At 47.8% G+C, this 20,223-nt stretch overlaps 1 protein-coding gene across 3 annotated transcripts in view; it reads right to left on the bottom strand.

Annotated features, from left to right (window-relative positions):
• PDE3A (phosphodiesterase 3A) overlaps nt 1-20,223 on the bottom strand; it is a 1,456,379-nt gene that overhangs the window by 246,773 nt on the left and 1,189,383 nt on the right. For all 3 annotated transcript variants that reach the window (XM_078674052.1, XM_078674054.1, XM_078674053.1), the window contains 2 exons: nt 8,558-8,745; nt 7,125-7,262 (listed from right to left, as the gene is read on the bottom strand). In XM_078674052.1, the coding sequence (XP_078530178.1) occupies nt 7,125-7,262; nt 8,558-8,745 (326 nt within the window). The remainder of the gene's footprint in view (nt 1-7,124; nt 7,263-8,557; nt 8,746-20,223) is intronic.

Raw genomic sequence — 20,223 nt, 5'->3', positions numbered from 1 at the left:
ATGGCCTGCTAGCGCTCGGAGTGCTTTTCTCACCCCCTGCTTCTTTCCCCGGGATTTGCCTCAGCAGCGTGCCCAGAGCCAAGGAGGGAGGCTCGTCAGGGAGGCTGCTCTGCTATTGGCTGCCGAGTCAGCCTATGCCCAGAGAGAGAGAGAGGGGCAGGAAGTCTCTCCCCACACAGCCCGGAGCCGAGAAATGAAGCCTACAAGCCGGTGAGTGGGGCCCCGGGGGCATTCCTTCTTCGAGCCCGGAGAGGCTCCAACGAGTGGGAGCATTTCTTTGGTTATGAGCCCTGAGAGGCTCGGGGGCAGAGTTGAAGAAGGAGCCCAGAGAGGCCCCACCCTGGCCCATCCAATTTAAGAGCCCAGAGAGGCTCTAGGGGGCATTTGCAAAGTTGAGTCCCCCGTGAGGGGCTCCACCAAGGCAGCATTTCGTGTTTAAAGCCCAGTGAGGCTCCTGAGTGCCATATTGATTACAGAGCCCTGAGAGGCTCAGGGGGACAATTTAGTTCTGCCGAGCCAGTGAGGCTCCCACGATTGGCCCATTGCCTGCACCAGTTGCCCAGCACTTTGTGGGCAACTGCTACGTTTAGGCCCCTGGACACTGGACACAGGGCGTCCTAGCCCTAGAGAGGCCAGTTGGCCTAGGGACAGTCACAGGTGGTGACTTACGTGAGTTTGGCGCAATTGTACTTTCTTTACACCTCTGAATGAATGTTATGCATTGCATCATGTGTTCTGTTCTTACACCCCTACAGGTACTGTGATGTGTAGGTGGTTGTTTTCTCCCTAGTACAGGTGGTGCTAGTGAGGTCCTGTTACCAGTGATTACTGGTTGTGTGCTCTATTTTTATATTGTGTGCTACAGTGATTTTACATGCAAAAGTATTATTTCTGAAAGTGTTACTTCTGATTCCTGACAGTGGTCCAGGTGGCCCTGTCTTGTAAATATCCCCTTGTAAATTCTGCCCGTGCCTCTGGCACATTGTAAAGTGTGTGTTTTATCTAATGTGTTTTGGTGTAATACAAAGGCTATTTTTAAATAACCTTGTGTGGAGTTTCCTTTGTGGTGGGCCTTTGGTTGTTGTTGCTGGGGTGCGTGCGCAAATACTTAACTTACATCGCCTCCAAGTTTAGCCTTGCTGCTCGCGCCACGTTACCTAGAGGGTGAGTAGGGGTTATCTTGGCGTGTAACTCCCTTGCCCTGACTTGGGTGTGGTGGTCTCTGACTGACTTTGGCGAAAGCCCTGGCCAGCCGGGGATCCCATTTCCAACATTGGCGGCAAGCGATGAGGATGAGGATTTGTGTTTGCCTTGTACCACAGTAGCGGCTGGCTACACCACAAAACTCTGCATTTTAGATGACCACATTTTGGGGATTGTTTTTTTTGGAAGTTTCATATGTTCTTCTCCTGAAGGTATCATTGTGCAATTGTGTCCAGTGCATTTGTCCCCTACCCTGCGCCCAGAGTCGGTACCTGTGTCACTTGTGGTCAGGTTGAGAAGTCAGGGGTGGTAGAAACTGCCTTACTAGTCCGAGGGGAGGGTTGTGTGTGGATGAATGGTGTGTGGCACTAGGCAAGTGAGTGTGAGTTCTCTGGGGTAGAGAGCTTGCTGATACCTTTGTGAATTGTGTACTCCTGTGTTGACTCAGACCCCTAGGTTCCCTGTGTGATCTCTTCTTTTAGAACATCCGCCAGAATGGAGCCTGCTTTTGATTTCTGTGTTCTGTTTAGATACAGTATGGGAGAGTTGGTAAGGTTCTGTGAAGAGAGAGACATAGGGGTGGATGAGTTAGACACTCAGTCCGAACTAAGGAGCAGCCTGATCCTATGGCAAAAGGGTCAGTGGGATCTTGAGCGCAGTGAGGAAAGGGCCCGGGCTTCACACCAGGAGGGTGGTGGGTCTGTGGGGAGCCCTGAAGATTTAGAAGAGGAGGAAGAAGATGACAGCACAGGGACGCCAGCAGATAGTGAGGACCCCATAGATAGGGAGTCCCTTGCTGGGTCCAGCGTAGGAGGCAGCGCCTCATCCCTTTACCTGTCCCCAGAGGAGCTGGAAGATAGGAGGAGAGAAAGGGAGCACCAGCTGGCTTTAGAAAAGCTCAGGTTGGAGCATGCCCAGGCTATGGCACAGCTGGGCATTAGAAAGCAACAGCTGGAGGTTAAGAAGCAACAGCTGGAAACCGAGAGGGTCTTAGCGCAGGACAGGATAGAGGAGGCTGAGAGGGCCGCCACCAGAGGCAAAGTAGCTCTGGAGGGTAGACTATGCCCTGCGCGCAGTGTTGAGTGTCTGGATCCCCCAGGGAGGGTTGAGTCCAGTGGTGGCAGCTATTTAGATTTCAGTCTAGGAAATCCCAGTCCCAGTTCCCCCAGTCTGGTACCTGTTTCCCCAGAGGAGGAGTTAAGGTTGAAGTTCAGGGACAGTAGGAAACTGTCTCACCAGTCTTGGGAGGATTTTGAGGATGAATGTTGTGATACCCTGTGGGCTTGGGTGCAAGTTCACACGAAAGATGATTTTGACGTCTTGTTTGGTCTGATGGTCAAAGAGCATCTGCTCAGTTGTTGTTCACCAGGGTTGCGCACACACCTGTTGGGGTGTGGATTGTCTGAAGCATGTGAGCTTGCAGATGAAGCAGACCGCTGGGAAAGGACTAGAGGTTCTCTAGAGTCATTAGGGAGTGACTCCAAAAGTAGTGGTTCAGGTATCTTCCAGCCCAGCGTGGTGGAAGAGGCTCAGTGTAGCCCAGCTAGGTCCCAGGATAGCGAGGAGGGTGTAGGGGCTCACTGCCTGGCTCAGTGGAGCAGGAGTGAGGGGGAGACCGAGGTTCCCCAGACGCCCGACGCCCTGCCTCAGGACTTGGATGGTTTCTGTAGGGAACACCAGGTTGGGGACCTAGGCTGTCCTGTTAGTCCATTTGAGGAAGATCTCCTAGTGAGTAGAGGACCTGGAGCGTCTGTAACCAGAGCTCCTGTGGTTCTAGAGGCTGGCAGTACCGCTCCGGTAGGGAGGGTACAGGAGTCCAGCGTGAGGAGTGATTGGGGGATGAGTTTCCCAGTGGATGCACCAGTGGACCAGGGACTAGCCAGTTGGGCTAGATCTTCTTGGAGGGACCCGGGTGGCGCCACTTCTGGTCTGGGGGATCGTCACGCACTGTCAGGTGGACAGAGGGCGGGAGATCTGCGCCAGACAGACAGTCACACAACAGATGTGACATTTGTTAGCCTCAGGGGGATTGTGTGTGAATCCCCAGAAGTCCTGGAGTGCCAGGCAATTGTTCCACCGAAGGTTTTAGACCAGAGGTTGGAAGGCCAGGTTCAGGATCAGCCTGACCTGAAGGGTAGGATGACTGTAACCAGTGTCCTGACCGGTTCTTCTTCCAGAGGAACTTCTCCAGGTGGGAGAGGGCAGACCTCTGGAAGAGGGTGCAGAGGGTGGAAGAGCCCACCTCTGACCCCGGTGCAACCTGAGTGGATAAGCCCTGGGTTGGAATGGCGTTCTAGGTGTACCCCTCGTAGGAGGAGGAGGAACCCTAGAAGAAGAGGTAAGGGGAGGAGAGCCTTCCCCGAGACTCCTGGTCCGCCTGAGGTTGTAGGCCCTAGGCTGGAGAACCAGTGGCAGTCTAGTCCTGTCTTGCAGACAGGAAGAGTGGAAAATGGCTCCTATGGGCCAGGGGTTACTACCCCACCCTCTGCGAATTGGCATGGACCAGTGGCACCTGGGTGGCCCAGGGCCTGGTCCTGGCCGTGGACAACTTGGGAGTACCAGTGGGGTAGCCCAGTTGGTCCAGACAGTGTGATGAGAAGGAATCCCATGGGTTCACCGTGGCGTAGAACAGGAGGGTGTCCCTGCAGTTGCGGGCCCGCGTCCGTGTTCTATCGCCCCAAGCAGGGAAGTCCATCACGGTGGTGATTGTTCTACCCTGCGTTTTGGCTGGAAGGGGGTTGTGTTGGACTTTGGCCCTTAGGGCAGGTTCACCCCTAGACTTTTTGCGTGAAATGGTGACCTGGTAATGGTGATTTTTGGGATTCTGCGCACTTTCACTGTGTCCCAGTGGAAAGTGCGTGCGCACTCTGAGTGCATGTGCTGAGCTAGGCCTGCCCGCCCATAGGAATGCATGGGGAATGTATGTGTCCCTGGTAGTTCCTGATGCGTGGGGTGTACAGGCTTGAGTCTGGTATGTGTGAACTCGTGAGAGTGAATGCTGCGCAACGGTATGTGCGGCTTGTATGTGTCTAGTGGGGAAGCGCCATATCTAGACATGGCTGTACGTGTGCTGTGAGGGTGCTGGCGTGTGATTGGCTGGAGCTGGCTGGCATGCCAGGCTCCAGGAAGTCTGGATGGGTCTGCCCGGTGGTGAGTGGGAGATTAGCATGAGTCATGTGTGGGAGGAGTGTACCTGTGTCCTGGATGGGCTGGGTTTTCCCCACACAATGCTGGCTCCGCCCCCCTGTGGTGTGTCTAATGACCCAAGCCCTGCCAGTGAATAGAGAGGGTGGTTGAGGTAAACAGAGTACTCAAGAACCAGCTGCGACTGGTTCCGCCCCCACTCTGCACCCTCAGACAAAGGGAAATGGTGTATAAAAATGGGGCTGTGTCCCCACAGATGTTGTTCTCTTCCAGGATCCTGAGGGGGCTGTTGCTGCCGTTGGGCCAGAGGACCGCCACTTGGGGTGTCTCCCTGCCTGGAGACCCAGTGTGCTGGCTCTGGGCCCAGCCTTGTCCCCCCCCCCTTGCCTGCCTGAAGGACTTTTAACTGGACTTGTGCTCTCCTAAAGCACCTGGGAGCGCTTTAGTGTCCATAGCGCTTAGGAGCACTTTATTTTGCATATAGCGCTTGGGGAGCGCTTTAATTGCCTTTTAGCGCTGGGAGCGCTTTATTTTGATTTGGGCCTTCGCTGAAACCCTAGACCAAGGGGAGCTTTATGGCCTGCTAGCGCTCGGAGTGCTTTTCTCACACCCTGCTTCTTTCCCCGGGATTTGCCTCAGCAGCGTGCCCAGAGCCAAGGAGGGAGGCTCGTCAGGGAGGCTGCTCTGCTATTGGCTGCCGAGTCAGCCTATGCCCAGAGAGAGAGAGAGGGGCAGGAAGTCTCTCCCCACACAGCCCGGAGCCGAGAAATGAAGCCTACAAGCCGGTGAGTGGGGCCCCGGGGGCATTCCTTCTTCGAGCCCGGAGAGGCTCCAACGAGTGGGAGCATTTCTTTGGTTATGAGCCCTGAGAGGCTCGGGGGCAGAGTTGAAGAAGGAGCCCAGAGAGGCCCCACCCTGGCCCATCCAATTTAAGAGCCCAGAGAGGCTCTAGGGGGCATTTGCAAAGTTGAGTCCCCCGTGAGGGGCTCCACCAAGGCAGCATTTCGTGTTTAAAGCCCAGTGAGGCTCCTGAGTGCCATATTGATTACAGAGCCCTGAGAGGCTCAGGAGGACAATTTAGTTCTGCCGAGCCAATGAGGCTCCCACGATTGGCCCATTGTCTGCACCAGTTGCCCAGCACTTTGTGGGCAACTGCTACGTTTAGGCCCCTGGACACTGGACACAGGGCGTCCTAGCCCTAGAGAGGCCAGTTGGCCTAGGGACAGTCACAGGTGGTGACTTACGTGAGTTTGGCGCAATTGTACTTTCTTTACACCTCTGAATGAATGTTATGCATTGCATCATGTGTTCTGTTCTTACACCCCTACAGGTACTGTGATGTGTAGGTGGTTGTTTTCTCCCTAGTACAGGTGGTGCTAGTGAGGTCCTGTTACCAGTGATTACTGGTTGTGTGCTCTATTTTTATATTGTGTGCTACAGTGATTTTACATGCAAAAGTATTATTTCTGAAAGTGTTACTTCTGATTCCTGACAGTGGTCCAGGTGGCCCTGTCTTGTAAATATCCCCTTGTAAATTCTGCCCGTGCCTCTGGCACATTGTAAAGTGTGTGTTTTATCTAATGTGTTTTGGTGTAATACAAAGGCTATTTTTATATAACCTTGTGTGGAGTTTCCTTTGTGGTGGGCCTTTGGTTGTTGTTGCTGGGGTGCGTGCGCAAATACTTAACTTACATCGCCTCCAAGTTTAGCCTTGCTGCTCGCGCCACGTTACCTAGAGGGTGAGTAGGGGTTATCTTGGCGTGTAACTCCCTTGCCCTGACTTAGGTGTGGTGGTCTCTGACTGACTTTGGCGAAAGCCCTGGCCAGCCGGGGATCCCATTTCCAACACACACTTTGAACTATTTTTACAGCATTTCAAGAATAACCCTATTTTACAGTATTGTGGCTTTTTAACATTATTGGTCTTGTGTTAAGGCTATATATAAAGATACTTATTTTTTTATAACTACTTGTGTGGTGTCCCTTTGTAGTGTTCATCACTGTGTTGCTATGTATGATCATAAATGCTTTACACACTGCCTCTGAGATAAGCCTAGTTGCTTGTGCTACGTTACCACTGGGTTGAGCAGGGGTTATCAAAGGGTGTAGCCCCCTTACTCTGACCTATGGAAGAAGGGTCCCTACTTGGACAGTGGCCAGCCATTGCCGACTAAAGACCCCCATTTCTAACACATGTGCTGTTTTGGGCAGCAGCATTGGCTGACATATGTAAAGTCAACAACAAAATATATATCACTAACATACACAGGGCACTTTGCAACAAAACATCGATTGCTCGGCTAGCTCAGCGCAGAACTGAGTGCCTGTTTTTATGCGCCAGCTTTTTGAGGAGAGTATTATAAGAGCAAGATTACATCTCGGAAATCAAGGGCAGGGTTTGCCTCTTTCTGTTTCTGACCTGTGCTGTCCAAAATAATGCTCTAAGTGCAAGAAACATTGGGTTCAATTAATTCACACTACACACCAAAGGCACATAAAACAGGCGCTCAGTTCTGCCATGAGCCAGCGCAGCTTATGTAGATACGGCCCCTCAATGGGAACTGAAGCCGAATCTGGGCATAAGTTTAGCATGAAAACTACAAACTGCTTACATTGAGTGTAAGTGGTTGCAGATTTCAAAACATTGTAGATAAGGCAACTATTTGATATTCTTCTGTGTATGTCAGTAGAACAATCCGGATAGCCCGGTGAGAGCCCATATTGTACATGATGTGATCTGCCATTCCGTCAGTGAAGTTCAATTAACCCCTACTTACCTGACTAAGAATGCGACCACATTTCTTTCCCGTTTTTTCCACTAAATCAAAGATTGGAAAGTTCCAATTGTTTAGCTCCTTCATTATAGAGTCCAAACCATCCATAACAAGCGGCTCTGGAGCGAGTATTGGCTTTTCCTGCATCAAAGAAGATTGGGTAAAATGGTTAATATTTCACATAAATAATTATCAGTTATATCATTTGTCTTATGGAAATGTGCATGCATGCTCAAATTCACAACAGATTTCATTACATGTGCATTTACTCATGTACATGTGCAAATCTGAGTTTGCATGAAAATGTGAATTGTTATATGAAGAATGGAGGAGGGCAATGGTTCATTCCCTTAGTATTGTGCTGCATTGCTAAGCCTGTAAAAGAATTCCCTGGTCTAGTATGGACACCCAGCAAGCACTTCAGCATAATCTGAGGACAAGCAAGCACATTCATTATAAGGGAGGTAATTTTTTGTAAAATGAAACTGTCCCCTGAAGTCTACCAGTAGTATTGCCCAGTGGCTGGCAAAGTCAACCTCGTCTATTTAAATGCCATTAAATGTGTCTTCTCTCACAAATAATCTAGTCCCAAATCACAAAGTTTTTTCTGTTTGCATTTGCGGCCTACTACTGACTTAATTCTGACTTAGGGCCTCATTTACATATTGATGATATGCATTGCGACGAAGTATACATATCGCCAATATGAAGGTCCGCTCGCCTGACTTAAATGCGGGTGGACCTTTGGTAAGAGCCGCTGGAGGAATGAGTACATTGCCACCTGCCCAATTTAGATGAGCAGACATGTAATCATTTTTTACTGTTCCTTACTGCGAGATGAAACCTGCTGGTAAGGAACAGTAAAACAATTATAATGCTCCATCCGCAATGGGGGAAGCCTCCAATTGAAAGGGAAGCATGACTTTTTTTGCTTTACAAAAAGAAAATCCTGTTTCGGCACTCCATCCCCATTGTAGACCCACAGGTCTTCCGCCTAAAAATAAATAACTTTCTTAGTTGTGAATATCCAGACTCACGTCACATTTCTAATTTAAAGAAGCTTTGTGTGCTGGAGCACTAGTGTCGTTTAATCCTTGGTAATAATGCAGCACGCCCCAAATGAGCATTGTGTGGGGGGAAATGATAAAACATTTTTCAGAGGAACTAAATGTACTTCTGTAAAACTAAAGTAAGCCACACAATATATTGCCTACCAACTCTTCCCCCTAGTGTGTACCGTTAGGCTGCAAAAGTAGATTCTGCTCAATGCAATGCACAGTGATGCTTCTTCATAGACAACGTGCCAATGGGGGCTATAATAAGACGAGTCGGACAGTGTAATGTTGTGCAGTTGCATCCATTATGAAATACCACATCTTGTTTGGGGTCCCTTATACTAAGAAAATACATGTTTTCAAAACAACAAATATAATTACCTCTGGTGGTATTAAAGGGTGTAATATGAGACTCTCGGGCCGGTGCGTCCGACAGATCGATCCCTTTCGCATCTGAGCCGGGTCTTTTGTGGAATCAGGCTCATCATCGTTCTGTACAATGTCGCTACTGTCGCTGTTGTTGGTTTCATGAGTGCTGTCATAGTCTGAGGTGGTTTGCGCTGTGTCATCTGCAACACAAACCCAACTGCTTATTGTGAGACCTGACAGAGATCCAGGTTGCTGTGAATGACAGGCAGTCACATGAATTAGACAGGACGAAGAAAAAGCACATTGTAGGCATCTGTCACTCTTACTAATCTAGTTATGTATTATTTGTACCATATGAAATACAAAAAACACATTTTCCACTAAGTTAGAAGTAACAGAAGTGCTCCCAAGTTACAATTATTCACTGTGGATCTTAGAAATGTATTTATGCAACATGATTATATCCTTAATATATACCACAATACGTGGTTACAAAGGTCGACAAAGTAGGAATTGACTCAGATCCCATAAAACAAGATGGAGCCATTTGAGGCTTACTGGTGCAAAGTATGGAAGAGAGTTAATGGCCTTGGATCTTGAATCCTGCGGGTTTTCGCAACTCTCATATATCTTTTGAACCATCATTGTATGTGAGCAGGAGAGCTGATACATGTATGACTACTATGTCTTACATTTACAGTTATTGCAATCACGATTGTGGGCCACTCCCCCTGTAGCATTGCAGGAAGTTGATGAGCAGTATGGTGCACCTGGGAAGGGGGAGGCACTTTAATTTCCTGCTTACATCTCACACTAGGTTGTCACTGCTGATGAGATATTTCAGTGGTTGGAAGGCGGGTGTCTCTGAGAAGATGGAGTGGCTTCCACAACCATTGGAACAATGCCAATGTTTCTTTTTGTTGTGGCATCTGCCCTCAAGGAAGGATAGGGAGGAACAAGCTTGTGGAGATTGAAATGCTATGCTTTTTTGTTGTTGTTTTGATGTGTCTGATGTCTGCTGGGCTGGTGGCTGTCCTAAAGCATCATTCACAAAGAAGGGGAGAGGGTCAAAAACTAAACTCTACCACCCCTAAACCCCCAAAGCAAAGCTGTACACACAAAGGAGGGGTGGAGAGACTAGAGTACACGGGTGATAATACAAAACGGATAAAAATTCATCTGTTTTTAAAAACTGCCCTCACTCACACACCGTAGTGTGTGACATGCTTTATCATCGGGTCTGCTTACAATACGCCCTGGTGTATCCACACTCAGGGGGGAGCATAAGGGAGGGGGTGAAAAAAAAATTGTACAGAATCACAAGACACAACACATAGAGAAATATAACAAATACTGTGGAAAAGTGATGAATATCACCCTGTGACTGGGAATAGTGATACGACAAAAGTGCAGTTAAAGGGAAAGTGCTCTAAAACTAGTTTGGGGATACCAATCAACCCTTTATTCATAGGTTCCACAACTAGGATTAAAAGAAAGATAGGATGGGTCGTGTTCAGAGGAGAAATTAGGTTCTCAAAACACCCCTCCTAATACTGCTTGTGCCAACATGTTTCGACCGACTTACTGTGCCTCAAAAGGTCACCCCGGTCTTCTTCAGGACGTCTGTCCTTCCCAGTCATGGCCTTGGCCAAGCCGCAATTCGGTCAATGTACCAAGTTAAAAAAATCTCTAATGATCGTAACTTGATCGTCACGTGTAGTGGAGAATCCCAACAACACAGGATGCATATACTGAAAGGAAGCACAATGATATATATGCTTACTCCAATGTGCCAAACCAAATGATCCCCGGATAAGCATCAGAATCTGTTGCATCAAACTCATAACCCAACCAGGGCAACCTGTAACACTTATTAACCCCCGCAATATCTAGGTAGTACTCTCATTTTCCACCCTTTAGAATTATTTAAAAGAAATCATTAAAATGTATGTTGCTGCATATAAATGATCAACAAATCTTCCTGAAAGTACACCCTTCTCAGGTCTATCACATTGGAGGGCAGGTGCAAACCCACAATTAATTAATTTAATGATTTCTTTTAAATAATTCTAAATGGTGGCAAATGAGAGTACTACCTAGATATTGCGGGGGTTAATAAGTGTTACAGGTTGCCCTAGTTGGGTTATGAGTTTGATACAACAGATTCTGATGCTTATGAGAAATAAAATTTAAAAAATAAAAACTTCCAGGCCCTGGGCACACTTTGGTACCATATACTAGGGACTTATAAGTAAGTTACATGTGCCAGTGTAGCAAGTTTCAACCTGTGTTGGGGTCAAAGCACATGAAGCGGGACCAGCTATCAGTGTTCCAGTAAGCAGAGTAAAAAATACACAGCAACATCCATCCAAAACTAAATAGGGGTGATCATACAAAAGAGGCATTCTCCTAAAATACATTTTTAAACATACTTAACAGAACCAACAGTATTCAGAACATGCTGACAACATATTGAGCACTGAGTGAGGCTGTGGTGGTGCTGAGTGATGTTGTATTGGCGAACGAGTGATGCTGTGGCGTTCAGTGATGCTGTGGTAGCGCATAGTGATGTTGTGGTGCCCCTGAGTGATGCTGTAGTGGTGCTGAGTGATGCTGTATGCTATGCTATGTTTTGTTTTACTATCCTATGTTTTGTTTTGTTATGCTATGCTATGTTTTGCTATCCTATGCTTTGATTTGTTATGCTATGCTATGCTGTGTTTTGTTATGCTATGCTACGTTTTGTTATGCTATGCTTTGTTTTGCTATGCTATGTTTTGTTATGATATGCTGTTTTGTTGTGTTTTATTATGCAATGCTTTGTTTTGCTATGCTATGCTATGTTTTGTTATGCTATGCTATGCTATGTTTTGTTGTGTTTGGTATACTATGCTATGTTTTGCTATGCTATTGTATGTTTTGTTTTGCCATGCTATGTTTTGTTGTGTTTTTTTAAGCTATGCTATATTTTGTTGTAATTTGCTATCTTTAGTTATGCTATGTGTTGTTGTGTTTTGTTATGCTATGTTTTGTTATGTTATGCTATGTTTTGTTATGCTATGCTGTTTTGTTTTGCTATCCTATGCTTTGTTTTGTTATGCTCTGCTATGTTTAGTTTTGCTATCCTATGCTTTTTTTTGTTATGCTATGCTATGCTTTGTTATGCTATGCTATGTTTTGTTATGCTATGCTATGTTTTGTTGTGTTTTATTATGCTATGCTTTGTTTTGCTATGCTATGTTTTGTTATGCTATGTTTTGTTTTGCTATCCTATGCTTTGTTTTGTTATGCTATGCTATGTTTTGCTATCCTGTGCTTTTTTTGTTATGCTATGCTATGCTGTGTTTTGTTATGCTATGTTTTGTTATGATATGCTGGCGAGGGTGTGTGAGGGTGAGTGAGGGTGAGTGAGGGTGTGTGAGGGTGTGTGAGGGTGAGGGTGTGTGAGGGTGAGTGAGGGTATGTGAGGGTGAGGGTGTGGGAGGGTGAGAGGGTTGTGAGGGTGAGAGGGTTGTGAGGGTGAGGGGGTGTGAGGGTGAGTGAGGGTGAGGGGGTGTGAGGGTCAGGGTGTGTGAGGGTGTGTGAGGGTGAGGTTATGAGGGTGAGTGAGGTTGTGTGAGGGTGAGAGGGTGTGAGGGCGTGTGAGGGGGTGTGAGGGTGAGGGTGTGTGAGGGTGAGGGGGTGTGAGGGTGAGGAGGGGTGAGGGTGTGTGAGGGTGTGTGAGGGTGAGGGTGTGTGAGGGTGGGGGGGTGTGAGGGTGAGGGGTGTGAGCGTGAGGGTGTGTGAGGGTGTAGTAGGGATAGCTTCGCATATGACTTACTGCCAGCTCTCTTGTGAGGTGTACAAAGACAGAAGGTAAAGTGTAACACACAGTAGCTAATTAATTGCACAGACACCTCAGGAACTGCGACTCCCTCCGCAATCTTGTAGTACATAAAGTAGTCAATTTGTATGCGAAATCCGAAGTGACCAACCATTAAAATTACAAATATTTCAAAAAGGCTCAAAGTGTTGGAGACACCAGGAGTATGAAATGGTTTTCGCCAGCGGCGAGGTGTTTCTGAAAAAGTATAGTGCTTTTGGGAGCGTTGCAAGACCCTGAAGTTAAAATGTGACGTTTTTGGTCGCATTTTTTAATGCTCCTTTTTTAATCCACCCACCCCCAAACATCCGCGCAGCGGGTCCAACTCGCATGCTAAGTTTGCTCGATGGATGTGGTATTAACATTTTCCCAGGGTTGCTTTAGGGTGCCAATCCGCAGGGCCCTTCACTGCCGCCACGGCTCAGTAAATAAAGATGCTCACAAAGGAGACAGAGACAGGAAAAGTGCACCGTTGGTCACAGGGGACCGGCAGTGTTTTGAAGACAGCAGGGCTGAGGCACTGGGTAATATTGCTAACAGGCTATTCTCTGCCACCCCCTTGTGCACATATCTCAGGGCACTGCAAGGCCCCCGAGGGCTGTACCCAGCACCCCGTCCGCTAGCTCCCTCCACCAGCACCACGTCCATCTATCGATGCTTTTCCACAGCAGGCCCTGTCTGGGACAGCCCTGCTTGGTTGCCATGGCTGCAGTGTGCTGCCAGGGGGGTTGGAGAGCTCCTTGCTGCTAAGGTCGCTCCTTCCTCAGCGTCTCCGAGATTCCAGGGCAGACCCCAAAGAGGTTAAACTGCAGCGTATGGATGGAAGGCTCCCCTATACGTCAGGTCCATTTCATAAGAGCTGATGGCCTGGTCCAAGTCAGAAAGGCTAGACTTTTGTGTAATGCATGCGCACAGAGAAAATACAAAGAGACCGGCACACCTGCAGACACTGATTTTCACAAAATTCAACAAACCGATGCACAAAGACTAACTAAAATATAAGGGCATCAACGCCACCAATCAAGACCAGTCATGCATAACTTTATGCAGCAGGAGGCCCAGGGTGGTGTGCCTCAGTGCAAAAATGAGTGATGTACTTCAGGTGAACCCTGGGTGGTGTTTCGCACAGGAGCACTACATTCTGTGCATTAGAGAAACGTGGGCCGCTGTGCGACAGGCAGGTACTGCGTACAGTTCATGGGCACAGGTCTGTGTGCTTTATAGGGCCACAGGCAGGTTTGCAATAGGGGGTACTGGGAAGAGGATGTGGCGTAATGGCCAGAGCTGCCGACTTTGGAACAGGGAACCAGGATCGAGTCTCGGCGGCGGCTCAACATCCTTTGATTCTGGGCAAATCAAGTCATGTCCCCACGCCTACTAAAAACAAGCATCAATCAGCCAACGTGCAAGGACCATTACGTTTGAATCCGTTACATGACATAAATGCAAGGCCGGCATGTTTACCTTCTTATTCTGTAACTTTGTGCAGCAGACAGTTTGTAAAATGAACTCAGAATTAGCCCAGTCGCGCTTAGCTTTTAACTCTCTTTAATCAGCCCAACGCAATTGCTTTCTGACACTGCAAGTATTATACAAATCTGCTGGACACGCAATTAAAATGATGTATCGCATGCATTATAGAAGGAAAAGAATGAGAGTTTATTCTTCGTTTTTATTTCAATGCGTTTAGTACATGGTGGACACAGGTTGCATCGCTGTATATGCATCAGGTAGTGGCGCGCTTCTCAAGATGACGACACTCGCTTTGCATAAGAGAAAGGCCCTGTGTGTCGCTCTGACCAAACGAGGAAATGAACAAATGAGCACTCCTGTCATTGAGCCGGGTGGAGAGCTGTGTGCCAGCATTTCCAAAGGCTGCTAAACCGCCGGTTAACCTTGCACGCGAAGGGTAATGTTACGATGCACAGTGCAGTGATCCCTGACCTGTGGGAGGGTGGCAGACGGCTCCGGCCTGCTGGTCCCGTCCAACCCAGCATCCTCGGGAATTTCCATGGAAGAAGCGGGCCTGCTCTCACACCTCCCGCCTCTGTAACTACTGTGAGTTCTTTCCCACAATCAAAGCACCATGATCGCCCGCCTGCGAAGCCTGTATTGGAAGCTACCAATCCAGACCTAAGGGCGGACCTTGCACTGGGCTCGCATCGCACCGCACCAGTACATGTAATCGCCATATTGCAGCGACAGTCACTTTCCTGTTGATGCTCAGTTACCTTTTCAGCACTTAATAAACGATAACACTTGAAGCAAGACGTGTGCGTGAGGAAAACTGCCGTGGGGCGGGACTTCCGTTTCCTGCTGGAAGCTCGCGCCCACGGATTGGCTGGCTAGGAGAGGAGCAGTGGTGACGCGGGGCTCCCATGCCCGAGGGAGAGCCCCGCGGAGGCGGCTGAACTCCGGAGTTGCGCCGATGCGGTAAGTGGGGTTGGCGGCAGGGGAGGGGGGTATGCGCGCGCGTGTATGTATATGTGTGGCTGTGTGTCTGTTAGCTGTGCGTGTGTATATGTGTGGCTGTGTGTCCCGATGCATTGTGCCTGCGTGGGTGTATGTGTGTGTGTGCGCATGCGTGAGTGTTGCAGTGTGTGATTGAGAGAGGCTGTGAATCGGAGGCAGGGGATGTGCACGGCGCCGTGCGCGCCCTCAAGGACAAATCTGAGACAGCAGAGGCGCGTGGCCGAACGCTGTCTCAGATTCCCAAGAAAGTGAAATAGGTCTTTCGCTGCCGCTCGACCTAAAAAAATATAAACTTCTACGTTTTTGCAGAGACTCAAACCTCTAGACTCCGACTACCAAAATGAGAGTGGGCATAGTAACCAAACTTGTTAATTTATAACTATTTCAATAAAACATCCAATGGGGTTGTTTCTGGTCTCATCTAACATATTTAAAACAAACACAGATTTATACGCAAAGGAGTACATATATGGGTACTTTTCTCAAAGGAAAGCCATATGGATACCTACTAGGTACACACAACATAACTCCGGTTCTCTCTAAAAAAAAAAAAATGGTACTCTTAACCATTTGTGTCTTTTTATTATCCTGGGGGGGAACAACTACACTTCACTCCCTCCTCCACAATTCCAAAATACCGCTACGCAATCGATGCACAGTATTGTGAATCTAGAAGACGTCTATGCTGCAAAACGAAAATATTTACTTCAGGGTACCTAGTAGCATGATCCACTACTACCAGAATGTATTTTTTTCCTGAGGCTGTGGGAGGTTCAAGTGGACCCACAATGTTCACACCTACCCTTTCAAAGGGTACCCCCACCACTGGTAATGGTATTAGGGGGGGCTTTGGTTTGCCACCTGTCTTGCCACTGGCCTGACAGGTAACACAGGAGCTCACAAACTCCTTCACCTTTTGGTTCATCTGGGGCGAGTAGAAGTGGCTAACTAGCCTTTCCCAAGTTTTGGTCTGCCCCAGATGTCCAGCTAGGGGGATGTCATGAGCTAAAGTTAGGAGGAACTCCCTGTACTTCTGTGGCACTACCACCCTCCTGGTAGATCCAGGACTGGGGTTTCTTGCCTCAGAATACAGTAATCCCTCCTCCCAATAAACTCTGTGGGTACCACTGGCATCTCCCTGTACTTCTGAAACAGCTTGCTGCCTCAGGCGTTCAAGAGTGGGGCAGTCTCGCTGACCCTGGCACAGCTATTCCCTAGTGGGTCCCCCTGGGCCCAGCAGTCCAACCGGGTAAGGCTCAAGCACCATGGGCTCAGTTACCTCCAGGGTTTCCAAGTTCTCTCCCTGAGGAGAGGGATCCTGAGATGCTTGCTGTGTAGAAGCTGGTCCCCCAGTCTTCTGTTTTTTTTTCTTGGTGGGTTGGGCCATACTTTCAGGCTCCAAACCTACTTGTTCACCCTTCTTTTTGCTCTGTGCTCTGGTTTGCACACACACCAGTCTAGGGATACCCAGCATGGCTGCATGGGTTACTTTCTCAACCTCAGCCCAGGCATTTCCAAGCAGACAGTCATCTGGCAATTGTGGAGAGACCACTACCAGTTTCAGGCCAGTAACCTCCCCCCAACCTAATGTCACCATAGCCATAGGGTGTTGGGTAGTAATGCTATTAGCATTGGTGACTGGGTAAGTTTTCCCAATCAAGCATTGCTCTGGGGAAACCAGCATTTCCTTCACCACAGTGATACTGGTACCTGTATCCCTCAGGGCTTCTATTCCAGTTCCATTAATGGAGGGGTATTTCAAATACTTTTTACAGTTGGGTGGCCAACCAGCTACAGTGGCAACCTCCATTTCCCCCAGGGAGACTATACTAGCTTGAGCGTATTTCCAGATTTGCTCTGGGCACTCCTCTGATCCCATCTGTAGATTCACTGTCCCTGGAGTAGCTGTATTGGGTGCCTTAGGGGCTTTATTGTAGGGGCAGTTCTTGTCTTCAGTTAAATGTCCCAACAGTTTACAGTTGTTACAGTAGGCATTGTTAGGATCAACGTTCTTCCCCCTATAGGGCTGAGGCACATAGGGAGTAGTTTGGGACCCACCCACCAGTAAAGGTCTTTGGGGCCTTTGGAAGACTCAGACTTTTTATCTTGGGGATTCTCACCACGTTTCCCCTGAGGAGGTTTTGTGACCTCCTTCTCTTGGTCACCCGCAGTGGCTGTCCTTGTCACCCTAGTCTTGACCCAGTGGTAGACCGCCTTCTTTCCCAATTCCAGGGGAGAAATTAGACCTGGGTCTACCAAATGCTGATGCAACTTTTCATTTGTGCAATTACTCAAAATGTGTTCCTTCATAAACAAATTATAAAGTCCAGTAAAATCATGCACATTGTGTCCAGTTAACCAACCATCCAGTGTCTTTACTGAGTAGTCTACAAAATCTATCGAGGATTGGGTCTGGGTTTTGTGAACCCCCTGAACCTAATTCTATACTCCTCAATAGTGAGTCCAAATCCCTCAATCAGAGTTTTCTTCTTGAGGTCATAGGACCCTGCATCTGGCCCAGAAGGGGTCAGAAGCCTGTCTCTGCAATTACCAGAGAACAGTTCCCACAGGAGTGCCCCCATAGATGTTTCTTCACTCTTCTCATATCACAAGCCCTTTCAAAGGCTGTGAACCACTTGGAATTATCATCACCTTCCTCAAATTTAGGGACAATCCCTTTGGGAATTGTAGGATCATAAGATTCCTCTCTATCCTTGTTATTGGTATTGCTGCCACCAGAGATAGGGGCTAAGCCCATCTCTTTCCTTTCTTTTTCCAGAGCCAGGAGTCTGGACTCGAGATCTAATCACTTGGCCAACTTGGCTAACAAGCTGTCCTCTACACTGGGACGAGTCCCAATGTTTTCTCTGGGCCCATTCCCACCTGTGTAGGTCCTAGGGTCCCAGAGGGTGATTCTTAGAGTTAAGGGTACAGTGCCCCTCCTCTCCCTAGAGATGATGGGGGGGGAGTCTCCTCCTCCTCTAGCACCTCTTCTTCCTCTGACCGGTCATCACCCTGTTCAGAGGGGTGGCCTTTAGCATACTCACCCAAGAGCTCCTGGAGCCCTACTTTGGTTGGATGCTGGCCCACTGGTATATTTTTCAATTTGCATAGGGACCTTACTTCTCTGACATTTAAGTGTAAGTAAGGTGTGAGGTTGAGCTCCTCCACAAGGTCCTGGGCAATAATATCCTCACTAATAGTTGGGGGTGGTTGAGACATTCTAACCTGATAGTTCTAACCCTCTACCCTGACTATAGTGACTTTTATTTTTCCAAAATCCTAATGGGACTTAAACAAGGCCTTACCAGACTTTTAGTATTTTGGAAAAACCAATTTCAGAATTCTAAAGGTAATTTATGAGTTCTGTCGTGTGATCAGATGGTAACCAAGTAGTCCAACAAATGCAAGTTTGTATCCCACCGCTGCCACCAATGTGAGAAAGTGGCTCTATATATACTGGACCAGAATAAGGTACAGTGTGTATAGAGTCCACAAACCCCAGAGGTATAACAGAGGTTAAAGTCAGGACTGACCTTACTCTCAAAAGTGGTAGCTTGGTCGAGCAGTAAGGCAGTACCAGAGGACAGTGTAAAGCATTTGTTGTACACCCTCAGTCAGCAAAAGGTTTCACACACTCAAGGACTGAACTCCAGGCCAATTGTTTTTATATCAACAGATAAAGTTGTTTTATTTTTAGAACCAACAGGTATACAAATATACTTTTCTCGATATGAGTAATCTCATGTAATCACTTTGCAAAGAGGCAAAAAACTTTGTGAACACAATAGATACAGGGGTTGCAGTAGGCAACACAATTCTAAACACACTATAGCATTGAGCTCAATGGGTTTTCATCATATATGTACAGTTGATTGCTTTGTAGATTACTTTGGTAGTTCTAGGACTGGATCCTAGGTTCAGTCCTGGGTCTAATCTGAAACCAATTTAGTAAAATCATTTTAGTCATGGTAGTGATTTTTCAGGAATGTAAAGCTGTTTTAAAAGTTCACACTTAAAAACGTTTCAATGAAAAACTGACAATGTTATCCAATGGGAGAAAATTCAGGTTGCAGGTAAAGTATGATCTTGTTACTTTTGTAATCCAGTACTGGGCTCCTGGATCCAGCACTGGGGTCTCAACTTAAAACAGGTGAGTAATTGCATTTCAGTATTTTGTATGAGTTTTACAGAATATTTCAAGTTTTCAAAAGTAGACACAGAAGAAATTTCATAGAAAAGCAGACAATGGATTCCTATGGAGAAAATACAGATTACTAGTAAATCCGATAAGGATTACTTTTGCGGTTCAGTACTGGGCTACAAGGTACAGTACTGGCTTCTCTCCTGATCACAGGTGAGTACTTCAGAATTCGGGTGATTTTATATGAATATTTTTAGTTTCCAAATTTCACACTTCAAAGATTTTTCGAGTCAAACCAGTCAATGTTATCCAATGGAAGGTAAGTGAGTTATCGGTTTCCAGGTGAGTACTTGGCTGGTGAAGTTAGGGTTCTGGGCATAGACTCAGGGCCCCCCAGGGTCAGGTAAGTACAGTTGGTTCACCCCCAGCGGCAAAGGGGCGGCCGGGTGCAGAGGTAGTTAGGCGCAATGTTATCCAATGAGGGAAAGGGGGCCTCCGGTTGGTGGCTGCTGGCTAACAGGCCACGCGGCTGGGGGAGCTGGGCTCCTGGTCACTTGCTCAGGGCAAATGGGAAGTAGGATAGGGTACAGATTGCACTGCCAGGGGCACTAGGGCGGCTGGGTGCAGGGTGCTTTTGAGCCGTCGGGCGCTCAATGTTATTCAATGAGGAATTGAAAAGAGAACAAAGGCTGCAGGCTCGGGAACGAAGGATCTTCTGGAGCGACCAACACTTCGAGGGGTACGTTGGGGTCTTGGAGGATAGGTAGGCACCCAGGAGTTGGGCACATGGGGCCGTGGGGCGCCGGGTGTAAGGGTGTCTTTTGAGGTCAGGAAATCTTACCCCCTGCTGGTCGTGGTGTTAAAGATTGCAGGGATTTGTTAGCATGAGCTGATAGCCATTTTTTGAACTTGGCAGCCATTTTAGTTAGCCATGTGCTCGCCATGTGCTGTTTCCCTCTACAGAGCCTTGCACATGCTCAGAAGGGCCAAGCTAGTAGAATGCACCTGCTCCTCGTATATAACTGTCAGGCTATTTGTACTGATGTATGGAGAAATAACTCTCCTCCCACTTTGTTGAGCAAGCTAATCTTACATGCCCATATTAGGCATTTTGCATGCTTACATGAGCCAGGACCTCCCCTTGGATTTATGCTGACTATGTAACCCTAAGCATATATAAGGCCCCTGTTTTCTGTATTC

This window comes from Lissotriton helveticus, chromosome 1_1 (assembly GCF_964261635.1).
Source record: "Lissotriton helveticus chromosome 1_1, aLisHel1.1, whole genome shotgun sequence".
In the NCBI taxonomy this organism is placed as follows: Eukaryota; Metazoa; Chordata; class Amphibia; order Caudata; family Salamandridae; genus Lissotriton; species Lissotriton helveticus.
This window is presented reverse-complemented; position numbering and strand designations above follow the sequence as displayed.